Source organism: Rhinocladiella mackenziei, assembly GCF_000835555.1.
Source record: "Rhinocladiella mackenziei CBS 650.93 unplaced genomic scaffold supercont1.7, whole genome shotgun sequence".
Taxonomy (NCBI): Eukaryota; Fungi; Ascomycota; class Eurotiomycetes; order Chaetothyriales; family Herpotrichiellaceae; genus Rhinocladiella; species Rhinocladiella mackenziei.
Genome location: NW_013550598.1, coordinates 988,840 through 1,001,181, shown reverse-complemented (window position 1 = coordinate 1,001,181; position 12,342 = coordinate 988,840). Strand labels below are relative to the sequence as shown.

Here is a 12,342-nt window from a genome sequence, read left to right as displayed (position 1 = left end):
ACCTTTGGATCTCCCCAGTTCCAATCATTCGAGTTGCTTTTTGGCCCCGCAAACTTGCCGTCCTCGTACCTGGAGTCGACGATCAACTGTTGCGACCAATTACCCCAGGTTAGGCCAGGGTGCGGTAATCGACGAGAAAGAAATGGTCATATTCACGAATGTTCCTGCAGTCACCATTGGTCTTTTGGCAAAGACAATGGACAATCAGATCAACGTCAACGGCGTTGCTGGCAGAAATGGTGTCCAGGTCACCAAGCAATTGATGGCACCCGACGGACGGACGGACGACAACGGCTTTGACGTGGCCAACGGCACAACTGGCTGGATCGTCGTTGTGAGTCAAGAGATGTTCATCAGCAAGTGCTGGTCTGAATTGTCATTCTGAAACGAAACTCTACCCCGGTGCTCTCTGCAAATCCCAAAGCTGATTCCCAAAGGGGCATGTCAAACTTCTTGCACAACTTGAATTGAAGGAGTCCTCTGTTCTCTATCTACTTGTTGAGCTGCTGAGGGTTTCTTTATAGATATACGAATACCTCGTCGTCAGCAACGTCGTCGTCTGTGGAAACCTCCCACCAGTGTTTCAATGGTGGAGCCTATACATTATAGCAACAGGGCATAAGTCCTTGGACGCCAAGCCAACAACAAGTCCCGTGTACATCGAGTATATGTTTCAGACTGCTGCAGTTCCCGGCGGTTATTTCGATATTGGAACTCCACAGCCTTCCGTCTTTCTTCAACCTGCTTTGCCCGGAGACTACTAGCACTGATCCGTACCCGAATGGATTCACATATCTACAAACAAAGCGCCCCTATACAGCGGTGAGTAAATTTCTTCACTCCTCGGAAAATTTCAGAGGAATAGGAAAGTCAGAAGAATAGACCCCGACTAATGAGAGCAGAGACAATAATCAAGAGCCACTACATAGCTCCTAGAATAAAAAGTGACGGACCAGGCAAGATGAGTTGATTGATTAAGTCCACCGTCAAAAACTACTCCGAGTCGAGTATTGTGGTGAAAGAATTGTCGGTGATTAGAGGATCGGCCAAGGCGGATTTATATCCCCCATCTCCAATATGCCAGAGTAACAGCAGCAAGAACAACGGCCACTTTCACCATATTCTTGAACCCTTGCCCAAACCAGAGACTTATTGCCTGCTTCTCCCGACTCTGATACCCAGCCGCATCATTGACATGCGGAAACGGCTCATTTTGGGGGATGTCCTTCCCCAGAAACCGACACAGTGGCTCCCACCCGTCCAGTACATTCCACTCCAAAAGCCTTTCTTTTGGCACCAATCCTCTAATCATATTGCAATGCTCCCTGTAAATCCATTTCCCGTTTCTCACAATGCCAATCTCCAAATTTGCCCCAGGGAAGCCCATACACCTAAAGAGTCCAGGCCAAAAATACCGCTCCGCCATGTGCCACGCCCAAAACAAGCCCGGCGACCACCACGACATGAGCCAGAACATCCAACTACGATTAATTCCGACGATATTCTTGATGGCGCTTCGATGCCATCGATCAAGATCGTTGCTGATATTCAGGATCACTTTGGCCTCGGGATACGCCCGGATCATTTCCGATGCGAAGACTGAGGCCGGCGCATCGGTGACAGCGACAGCGTGGCCCAGCAGAGCATCAAATTCCTCGGCTGTTATTTCACAGTCTCCATTTTCGTCAGTAGCTAGGAACTTTCGCCGAGCAAGTCGGCACCATCCAGGCATGTTGTGGCGATCTTCAAACATCATATCCCAGCCGTGGTAAGTGTAGTCGTATCCAAGTTTGATGAGAGCCCGTTGAAGAGACTCTGTTCCTGAGCGCGGTGGTCCGACACAGATCACTTGCATAGGGTTGTCTTTCGGGCGCTTTCGGGGAGGAGGTGGCGGGAGATAATAGACGTAGTCTTCGAGGAATCGCCATGCCCAAGAATCCAGAGGGAAGACCATACCGACGGGTACTAGACCTTCAACAGTCAACTGGTGGTGGAGTACCCAAATGATGGGATTGAAAAAGAGAAAAACAATGAATAGGCCTTGAATCAAGGAATTAACGAAAATGGAATGATGGGATACTCACATTCTTCCTATTTATACGTAGCAAATGTGGGTCGTTCGGCCTCCCGTACCCACCCCCTTCTCCTCTTATTTCCCCTTGGCCGGGCTCGACATGCATGTATGGTGATCTGTGATGTAACTAGTATGTAGGCTGAGATCAGAAGCCAAATATGACGCATCCGCTCATAAGACTGAATATAGAATAGTATCCGATGATGAGAGCGGTTCGTCATATCCAAGTACCACGATGGCGGTAAGAGATTTTCGAGAAATCTGTTTATCTGGGCACTGTAGCAGAAACCAGACCTCGGTGGACAACGGCATGAGTCCGCTCTTTGAGACATCTCATATCCATATCTCATGTATATCCGTTAACTTGTTATCTTGCTCAGCTATCTACAATAACGTTATCGCTCTTTATTTTTCTTATCTGTCTCTGTCCGAAGCGTCACCACCACCTTTCTGGCACTGACTCCGCTCTTTTGCCTATCCAGACCACCCTGCACGAAATATAATCCATTGCCCACCACCAACTCGGGCGGCGCCGGCAACAACAGCCCCTTCTCCAACGCAGCGGACACGTACTCACGCCAAACCTTCCTAGCAACGATGCCACCTTCTTGACTTACAATGTTGGTGCTTCCAATCCTCGCCACCTTGACATTCTTCGGTAGATCTTCAGGCGCGGCCACAACGCTCGCGACAGTCCCGCCGCCGAGCGCGTACAGGACCGCCGCGCTCTGGCGTACAGTCGTCTCGGTTCCTATGGCATCGTATGCACCGACGACAGGGGTGCCGTTTTCCTTCAAGAGCGAGATCAGTATCGGGACGATGTCCGGATTGTGGTAGTCCAGCACGAGAGACGCGCCGAGGGACTTGACGTATGAATAATTTGCCGGCGACGCTGTGGCAATGACATCGTAGCCTGAGGCCACGGCGAGTTGAATTACTGAAGATCCGACGGACGACGATCCGCCCCAAAGGAGGAGAGCCGGGTTCTTTTTCGTCGACGGCGACGTGGATATCGGCCTGCTGCTCTCGAGCTCGGGATACCTCAACCCCAGGTTCTCCTTCAAATATAATCCCGCTGCAGCCGTCGAGATGCTCAAAGGGAGCACCACGGCCTGCTTGAACTCAAGCATCTCCGGGATTTTCGCGACCGTCTCAACTTTTACGCGCGGATATAACTGAAAGCCACCATAAGCATTCCCATTACGCAGGCCTAGCGCATGGGCAATAACTCGATCGCCCACATTCAAACCCTGGACATTGTGTCCGACCTCTACAATCTCTCCCGCGACGTCCTCTCCTAGGATGCTCGGGTATGAAAGTCCAAACCCGCCGGAAGTTTGGATCTTCCAGTCCACGGGATTCACGGCCACGGCGTGGTTTTTGACGATGATTTCATCGGGATTAAGATCCGGGAATGGGGCTGTCGCGACCTCCAAAGGAGACTTTTCAGCAGGGAGCCAGGCGGCGTAGTTGACGATTTGCATGTTTGATATTGTTATCTGAGTGAAGGTGGATGATGACAAATGTAGATTATAGAGTAGAGTAGGGTGACGAGGCTTAGCATATACTAGTATAGTGGACCGATTGGACTACGGGCATTGTGCTCGAGTCCCCACACATAACGAAAACACAGCTCAGTCACGCCGTTACTTTACCAAAGGTCGGGCATTGAAATTTAAAGCGACAGAGATGTGATTTTCCGGCTGCTGTGATCAATATAACCATTTCTGCTCTGATTCACCTAGCCATGGACTGACGTATCTGCTAGCCAGCACCCATGCATTTCGTGATATGCCGGTCATCCACCGCATTGACATGGTGAGGTCAGGTAGTCAAAGTCAAGGCTGGCTGTATACCCCTTATGGTCGGCGCTGATTTTGGAATTACCCCACGGCTCCTCTGAAGGGAGACCCTCATATGTTACATCTGTCGTGCTTCTTTCAAGGCCTACCTGCGGGCTAGTGGGCAAAAAGAAGGCGTGGTCCCTGAGACACATAGCATCCTCCTACCACAACCGTAGAGCAGCGGTCGCGGGTGGATGTCGACCTCACCACTCGGAAAATCGTGCAGATGACCGAAGAGTCAGGCGCAGATCGCAGGAAGAACATGCGGGAGTGATCAAATTGCTACTGCCAATTGCCAAAAGTGGAAATCTTTCGTCGCACGTCTCACCAACCTTCACCAGTGTCCGACGGACTTCAGTCTCAGATGCATCCCCCCGGCCGGTTTCGTGGTGATGACACCTGCTGGAACAGGTCTTTCATTTGGTCTCGCCATTTCCATCTCGAAAGCACTTACCAAAACGGCAGTCAAAGTCCTCAGCTCGGCCTTCGCAAACCCTTGTCCAATACAACTACGCGGTCCATGCAAGAAAGTCATGATGGAGTAATTAGTTGTCGCTCCCCCCGTATTGTTGGTTTTCCCCGTATCGGCGTCAATCCAGCGATCAGGCCTGAACTCCTCCGCCGTCGGACCCCAGTGATCCGGGCTCCGGTTGATCGCCCAAGGGACAATGAGGACCGTCTGACCTTTGGCAATGGGTTGATCCACAATGGTGGTATCTCTCGTGGCAGTCCGCGCAGTCAGAGGTACGGTTGGATACAGGCGAAGAGTCTCATTGCACACCCCATTCAGAAGAGGAAGAGCTTCGAGAGTGGTGGCCAGATCGAAGTGAGGTTTATGAACGAAGTCGGTGGGAATATGAGAGCGGATCTCATTCCGGAGGCGAGATTGAATCGAAGGATTGGTGGCCAGTAGATAGGCTATCCAACTAAACGTTGCAGAGGTGGTCTCGTGACTGCCCACGTTCAGTGCTGTCCTTCTTTCCCAGGAGTTAGACGTTCTTTGGGCGACGCACTTACCCAGCAGCTAGAAAGGTCAATAATTGATCCACCAGTTCATCATCCGAAAAATCATTGGATCTTATGAGATGCGAAAGTAGATCGATGGATGCTTCATCTTGCTTCATCGACTCTCTCTTCTCGTGCAGGAAATTTCGGCACAAGTGTCTCAATCGAGTGGTCGCGTTCGTCAGGCGCCGGTCAGCACTCAAAAGCAATTTCGAAGCCCAAGGACCTCCAATCATATTCAGGGTGAAGAGAACCTTGGCCTCCAAAGTGGGATTTAAAATTTCGTCATAGCTCCTTGCGAGCTCATCATGAGAGTTTCGGAGACTGTCAAAGTCTCGACCGAGTCCAGCAATCCCGATCGCATCCAGGGTCACTTTCATGGCCCATTGATTGAGATCCACTGTGGCCGTCCCCGGCTTATCGACATTGGCGAGCAGGCAATCTGAATTCATCTCATTCACGATACTGCGAGTTAGCGCAACGGCTTTGCTCCAGAAAGTCGGGTAAAGTCGCTTGATGTAGCGGAAGCCGAAGGCGGGCAAAACGTGTCTGCGCTGGTGTCTGTGTACGTCGCCTTCGGCGACAACTAATCCCATGCCGAGAATTCGATTAAGATATGTCCGCCCTTTCTCCGGCTTCTGAAAGTCGTAGGGATGACCGACCAGCACATCGGCAAGGGTTTTCGCGTTGGTCAACATCAGAAATTCCAAGTTGAAAATACCCCTGAAGTAAATGGTGCCTTCATTTGGTACTTCTTTCATTAGTTTGAGATGATACTTGCCCATAGGTTTTTGCAAAACCGTCAATCCCGGGCCAATGAACGGGATTGTGCCCTGTTGTGATCAGAATAATTATTTGAGCTCAGTGGTCTGGAAGTCACCTTGGGCCTTGGAAGATGCCGAAGTGGACTTATCCAGTAGGGGTATATTCCGGCTTTGTACACCAGCCACAGCGTGAAATTGGCGGCCGTGAGGGCAAAGAGAAGCAGAGTCCACGAATGTTTTGGCCAATTCGGTGAACAGAAGGACATCAACAACCATGACTCGACAAACGCAGATGAAAACAGGATAAGCGGCGTCGGGACTGACAACGTCATGATTGCTGAATTAGATTCTACACTGTTTGACGGACAGTGGTAGGATAGCAACGACGATGTCTTGATTCCGGGAGTCCGCGAAATTGAACCTGCACATGCAGCTTTGAGACGTCGTAGAAGCCTCGGCATTCGCAGAGAAATATGGACGTCATCGATCTCACCGAGTGTTTCAATTTCCATGCAACCTGGAGGGGATGTTCCATTAGAAAATGGATAAGAATAGAGAGGTACGATGTAGCCCAAAAATCAATATTTATGCATCATCACCAGCTACGTCGTATTGAGATTTGTGCCAATCCTTTCTGTCGGGCGAAAAGGAGTGCTCTTGGCGACAAAAGAGGAGGGTAAATCGACGCCAAGCTCACCTGGACACTCACTCAACCCGCGCCGCTTTTAACTTCCCGCTCTCCCTCTCCTCACCCCTTTCCCTTCCCACCCACACTCGACCCGGCTTTCTCGATGGCGACCGTTACTTTTACGCCAGACCAGGATCCCGCGCCGACGGGCGAGGCGATGACACGACTTCTGTGGGTTGAATGGCCCTTCCCCCCTCTTTCAGAATCCGCTTTCTGGCGCAGGCTCCCAATTTTAGATCTCCTCGAAACGGGTCACAGATTCTCTCCCCTTCGACCCTCTCCCACTCTCAAAGTCCTCTCCGTGCATAAAAGCAATGGACCTTCTCCCGGCTCGACAGCCACGAAGACCCTCGAGAAAATCTGCCTTTTTTCCTCCCGTCTTCGTCTCTCGAACGGCCTTAGGTTCCATTCGTACCTTTCTGCTATCTACCTACCCTCATCCAGATGGACCGCCGCACATGAAGACCACCTACGGTCGACGAGCTCGCAGCTCGAGCTGCGGCTAGAGGCTATAAGAGTGGTGCACATACAGAGAAGGACAAGGTTCGCAAATAAGGAAAACACAACTCCACGACCAAGACGAATCAAAATGCGACCCTTCATCGCTATGTTCTGTAAGAGACTCCTTCTCCTTCTTCCTTTGCCCGCCCTCGAGGGCCGGGGGTTTCCCTTTCTCGTTGGGGTCACTAATCTATCTCGTCTTCGATATACAACTCCCTCAAATCCGACCAAGAAAGAGGTGGAGGGAGCCCACTCTCCCACCACACCAAGATGATACAGAGGCACTACAAAATCGAGATGGCTAATCTGGAGCGCCGACACCCGCACATTATCACGCCCTGGTGGAAGCCGCCACAAGTCATTATAGATAACACAACCGGAAGAGGCCACCTGCAAGGGAGGACACGATTTGCGTATATACAGACGGCAGTGGAACAAACGAACACACAGGGGCAGCAGCAGTAATCTTGTTTACACCGGACTCACCAAATAGTCCACTACTCCATAAACGCATCTGCTATATGGGAAGGGACACTGAGAGTACGGTGTATGCAGCGGAACTAAAGGGTATCCTCCTCGCTCTTCAAATCCTGAAAACCGACCCCAACCGAGACCGCCAGAGGGCTACCATCTTTACCGATAATCAAAGTGCTCTGCAAACTCTACGCAAACCCGGAAACACATAGGGACAATATATTCTGGGGGAACTGTTTAAACTCCTAGAGGACATGGTAACCCAAGGAACGAAGGCGGAATTTCGATGGATTCCAGCCCGCAGAGGAATACCAGGCAACGAAGCCGCGGACTCAGCTGCAAAGGAGGCAGCAGGGCTGTCTCCAGAACCCGAAGGGACGACTTCAGGAGAAAACCCCCATCAGAACCGGAATCAGCAACATGCAGGCCCGGAAGGAATAAAAACGCTCCTTACAACGGCAAAAAAGGAAATCTGCCGCCAAATTTGGAGGGTGGTACCGCCGCTTTTGGCGACCTTTTTCCTCAGTGCCAAGCACGCCCGAAGGTTGCAGGCGGAAGCAGATTTCCCAGTCCAAGCCCTACAGGTCTTGAACTGAAAAGGCGCGGTAGAAGATTCATTCGTGTCTCGATGCTGAAGTGACTCCACAGGAGTGCTTGGGATCGTATAACTTCAGTCGGTAGCATTACCGTTCGTAGCTGTTAGACGGCCTAGGCTTTAACAGGCATTCAGCGGCGGATTGCACCTATTTTTGTTAAATATGGCTCGCCAGCGGCCACATGATATCCACTTTGGCTAAAAGCTCGGCGAAGGCCGAGTCTGCGCTTCTAGTCCATACTTGTCCCCCTGTACGAGTCAATAGACAGCACGGTCGCCGTTCTGAAACTATTCTCCACAAGCAGCTCACTCCTTCGAAACCTCATTCTCATCGTCCTCAATCGGATCACCAGAGACATACAGATCGGAGACACGTCTCGCAACTCCTCCTCCCTCTGCCAACAGAACGGCCTTGACATCTCGTCTGCAGTATGCGCCATGTATTAGACCCCATCGATGAATCGCATTAATGTAGTCAACCAGATCACCAACAGCTCCAGCCTTAGTGCAGTTGCACTTCCAAATCTGAACCGCCTCGCAACCATCCCAGGTCACTTGAGAGTAGCTTTCGTCAGATGCAGCCGAGGATTTGAGCTTTACAACCCAAATCATAGCCATGGGTCCAGTGAAGGTCATCATATAATGTCGTATTTGATCAAAATGCTTCCGGTTCCACGGCTTCTTGGAAGTGCTCAAACGATCCTCTTTCAGTCGAAAACGATTGAAGAGCGCCAACGATGACGCGGCAATCGCCTGATTGGTCGCCTGTTCAATGGTGTTTTCGCTTTTCTTGAATTCGATGGTCAAGTAGGGGGCGGTGTACCTATTCCGGACGGTGAAGGTGGCCATGTCGACTAGCTCTCTGTGGGACTCCGAGAAGGACTGAATGGAGAGCCAGTAAGCGCAGTCTGGCCTCAGATTGAAATCTTTGCCTCTATATTCCTCTCCACTAAGCAATGGTGGTGTGGCCCAAAATGAATCGGCATCAGTCTGCGTATAGAGCTGAATCAACCTTTGCGCTTTCCATGTCTTGTCTTTTTCTTCGATCGGAAGGAAATGCGGTGATTTCAACAACTCTGCTTTGGCAACCGTGGCGAATTCTTCTTCACACAGCTGAATAGCAACCATTTCTGTGTATTGTCGGGCGATGTTCATGTTAAAATGGGGCCCTCCACGTAAGAAGACCGTATCCTCATCTTTCTCAGATTCAACACGTTTGAGTGTCCATTCTCGGCATTGCGTTTCATCGGTTCCGAAATATTGAAAATGGTCGAGCGCGAGCTGGCGAACTGGCTTCTTGACAATTTGAATGCCTCGAGGAACGAGTACATTTAGCCGCCATTTCTCTACCGCGGTGATCTTCGAGACAGTTGTATCCTTAGTAATAGCCGTTAGAGCGTCATCCTGAATACTTTGGGAATCGGTTGCTGTTTCGACTTCAGTTGTTTGGCTAGCTTTCCTGCGCTCTGCCCTGCTTCTCTGAGGTAAGGCCCTCGTAGGTATGTTACTGGGAAGTTGGCCCTTCTTAGGTGGTATGACGAGCTGCCAAAGAACATGAATTCGTCGTGGGCTTGTGTCTGGGATGGGAATTTCAATGTCGGGTGGAGGGAGTGTAAGCTGTTTGGACGGTTGACCTGCGACGGGTGAGGAGGGTCCTGGAGGATGGTTCGTGTAAATGCTGAGGCGACGAGAGGAGGTATATCGTGGCGGAGGTCGAGGAACTTCAATAGATTGGTTTCCGTGAGCAGCAAGCTTCACTCCAGGTGATACTAATCGGTTCGAAAACTGTCGACGCGATTTTTTCCTACTTGTGTTTTGTGTTGGTTGTTGTTGAACGCGTCGCGAGGTCATGAGTTCATCTGTTCGAGAGAAGGGTCATCAACAGCAAATTGGGTACTGTGTTTGCAATGTATGCTTGATTGCATCCCTGACGGGTTAAGTCGAAGACATACCTTGTTTTGAAAGGGTTATCGAGAGTGTCAGATTTGGTCGGGAAAACAAACAATTTGGCGGGGCAACTGTGACTATGGGTGGCCCACGTGACCCTTTTGACGGTCTGCCAAGATTTGTAATGACCAGGGGTCTTCGAAACACGCTAGTAACCCTCAGATACTATATAGTCAGACGGTCCCTCGGACCTCTTCGAATGCCAACTAAGTCCTCCGTGAAATCACATTAGGCGTATGAAACGTTTCAACATCCCTACGAAAGTTGAGGAATATGTTCATTCGACGGTGAAGAGATGGAAAGTAGAGAATGAAGACTGGGGAGTCTCGTTTCCTCGTCAAGAACAGGTATATCGATGTCTTCAGCCAATCTCCTCAGAACTTACTAATTTGTGTCAATATTAAGCTTATCCCGTCAAAAAATGGGTCCGCTTCCTCTTATCGCACCGCCACCGGAAAGTATCATCGCAGAAGATCAAAACGTCGTCGGATCAAGAGGATGTGAAAAAGGGGTAACTGTGACTTAGGATACGCGTGCTGTTGAGAAATAACGGGAGACGCTGGAACGGCGATGTGTTGGCGACCATGGGATACGTCACCACGACTGTCGACACGGTGGATAGCAGCAGTAAGTCTGGGCACCACGTAATGAAACACCTCCGTAATGGAACACTCAATTTACTAGCAACTCGCCGATATCAACACTCGATTGCTCAACTACTCGCCTCATCTATGCTAAATACATGCAAGTATGCATCTATTGGCCTATTCACGCTCCTAGTCCTGGCAGTTGTTGACTCGCTAGACGCTCTTGGGGTCGCTGTCGTCCTCGATAACGTGGCCAATGCATCTTTGGCTTGCTTGATGGTCTCAATGCTAGCGAATATCTCATTGCAGTCAATTGCCTGTTTTTTCTGTGTCCTGCCGCTTAGTTGCTCTAGCTGAGAGCTCTGGGATACTAGGCGTAAATCCTTCTGCGTTGATTCCCACTCTATTCGATCCAATGTGTCATGGCACAACCTGGAATCTCCTCGAACGGTCTTGGCAGACCCACTGTGGCTGTCGAGTAGCCTCGTGTGCCTACCTGGTAGCCTTGCGGCATGACTGTACCGCTGGCTATAAGTATCTGGGATAGGTTTGCATTGCTTTCATGCTCTTTGTCTCTCGTCTTGTACTTTATAGTGCATTGGATAGTAATATCATTGTCGGACCTCCACTCTCATTCCCTCGTACGCCCCCACCCTGACACAATGCCTTGCCTGTCTTGAATAGAAAGCTTCGAACGGGACGAGATATCGATTCCTGTCGTAAAATCATGTGAATTGAGTCGCTATAATCACGCCTATTCTGAGGCGTATGATAGACATCGTCGACGGAGCGTGCTCGCTTGCGAGAATGGGGCGTTTGAGGAGCACTCTGAATACTATTCTGAGCATCGGGTAGAACTTGACGAGAGCGAATAGCTTTCTGTGGATTCCAAGGGTGTATGCCGGCGGCTTTCCAGCCAGATTTAATATTTCTATCATTCAAACCTTCTTGACTTGCGTGCTGATAGCATTCGAGGAACCTAGCCTTCTTGACGGCGGAGGCATCGTCGAATCTAGCCAAGTTAGCAATTTGGTCTCGATATCGACCTTTAACTGGCGAAAAGCAGGTAAGATCAAGGGGCTGCAAAACGTGACTCGAATGGGGTGGTAGATAGAATACCACCACTTTATTCTGATAACATTTTCACATAAATTCGACGGTAGCGTGACTCTTATGGCCATCCACTAAAAGAAGTCGATATTCGTTGTCTTCCACAGCCGTTTGGGGTAGAAAGATTTGCTCTAGCCAGCGCAATCCAATGTCATTCGAGGTCCAGCCATTCGGTGAGGTCGTATATCGATAATCTGGAGTGTTCTCGTTGATAAACCAATCTGTTTGAAGACTTTGTCCCTTGAAGATAACTAGGGCTTGAAGACGCTGGCCAATGGTAGAGATAGTCTCGATTATCGACACCCATTCGCGAGATTCAGGCGTCTTTTTCGAGCAGGACTTTGTCTTCGATGTGCCTAGCACTCTTTGATTGCTGCACACGCCTACCGCAATTCCTGTCTCGTCCATGTTATAGCTATTCTTCCATTGAATCTTGTATCGCTCGTGCATGGCCTTGAATTTTTGAAACCACGCCTTAAGGGTTTCAGGAAGAGTTGAATTGACACGTTTAGCATGAATCTTTCTGCCTACCTTCGAATTAATCTCGGGATGGCGTTGAATAAAGCGCGATATCCAGTTTTGCCCAATCTTTTCCGGCCCACCACAGGCCTTACTAACGACAACAGCAAGTTCTCGAACAGTAGTAAAGGTAGGCGCATGTCCTTGCGCCTCCAGGTCGATGATCCATCTCTTTAACAGCTTCTCTTGCTCATTTGAGAGTAGCTGTTGGCGTTTGCGAGCAGCACGTCGTGA

The 12,342-nt window shown here is 50.1% G+C and overlaps 5 protein-coding genes across 5 annotated transcripts; 1 reads left to right on the top strand and 4 right to left on the bottom strand.

Annotated features, from left to right (window-relative positions):
- Nucleotides 1–142: 142 nt before the first annotated feature.
- Nucleotides 143–764, top strand: Z518_09184 (uncharacterized protein; the record flags this gene model as incomplete). Its single annotated transcript, XM_013413140.1, has 2 exons — nt 143–334; nt 525–764. 2 exons carry the CDS (start codon nt 143–145, stop codon nt 762–764), a joined length of 432 nt encoding a protein of 143 aa, XP_013268594.1.
- Nucleotides 765–1,057: 293 nt separating this feature from the next.
- Nucleotides 1,058–1,954, bottom strand: Z518_09183 (uncharacterized protein; the record flags this gene model as incomplete). The annotated part of the gene is made up of 1 exon (XM_013413139.1): nt 1,058–1,954. One exon carries the CDS (start codon nt 1,952–1,954, stop codon nt 1,058–1,060), a length of 897 nt encoding a protein of 298 aa, XP_013268593.1.
- Nucleotides 1,955–2,469: 515 nt separating this feature from the next.
- Z518_09182 (uncharacterized protein) lies at nt 2,470–3,558 on the bottom strand (the record flags this gene model as incomplete). Its single annotated transcript, XM_013413138.1, has 1 exon — nt 2,470–3,558. The coding sequence occupies one exon, from the start codon at nt 3,556–3,558 to the stop codon at nt 2,470–2,472; it is 1,089 nt and encodes a 362-aa protein (XP_013268592.1).
- Nucleotides 3,559–4,252: 694 nt separating this feature from the next.
- Z518_09181 (uncharacterized protein) lies at nt 4,253–6,019 on the bottom strand (the record flags this gene model as incomplete). The annotated part of the gene is made up of 3 exons (XM_013413137.1): nt 4,253–4,871; nt 4,936–5,756; nt 5,804–6,019. 3 exons carry the CDS (start codon nt 6,017–6,019, stop codon nt 4,253–4,255), a joined length of 1,656 nt encoding a protein of 551 aa, XP_013268591.1.
- A 2,232-nt stretch (nt 6,020–8,251) lies between these two features.
- On the bottom strand, nt 8,252–9,796 carry Z518_09180 (uncharacterized protein; the record flags this gene model as incomplete). The annotated part of the gene is made up of 1 exon (XM_013413136.1): nt 8,252–9,796. One exon carries the CDS (start codon nt 9,794–9,796, stop codon nt 8,252–8,254), a length of 1,545 nt encoding a protein of 514 aa, XP_013268590.1.
- Nucleotides 9,797–12,342: the final 2,546 nt, after the last annotated feature.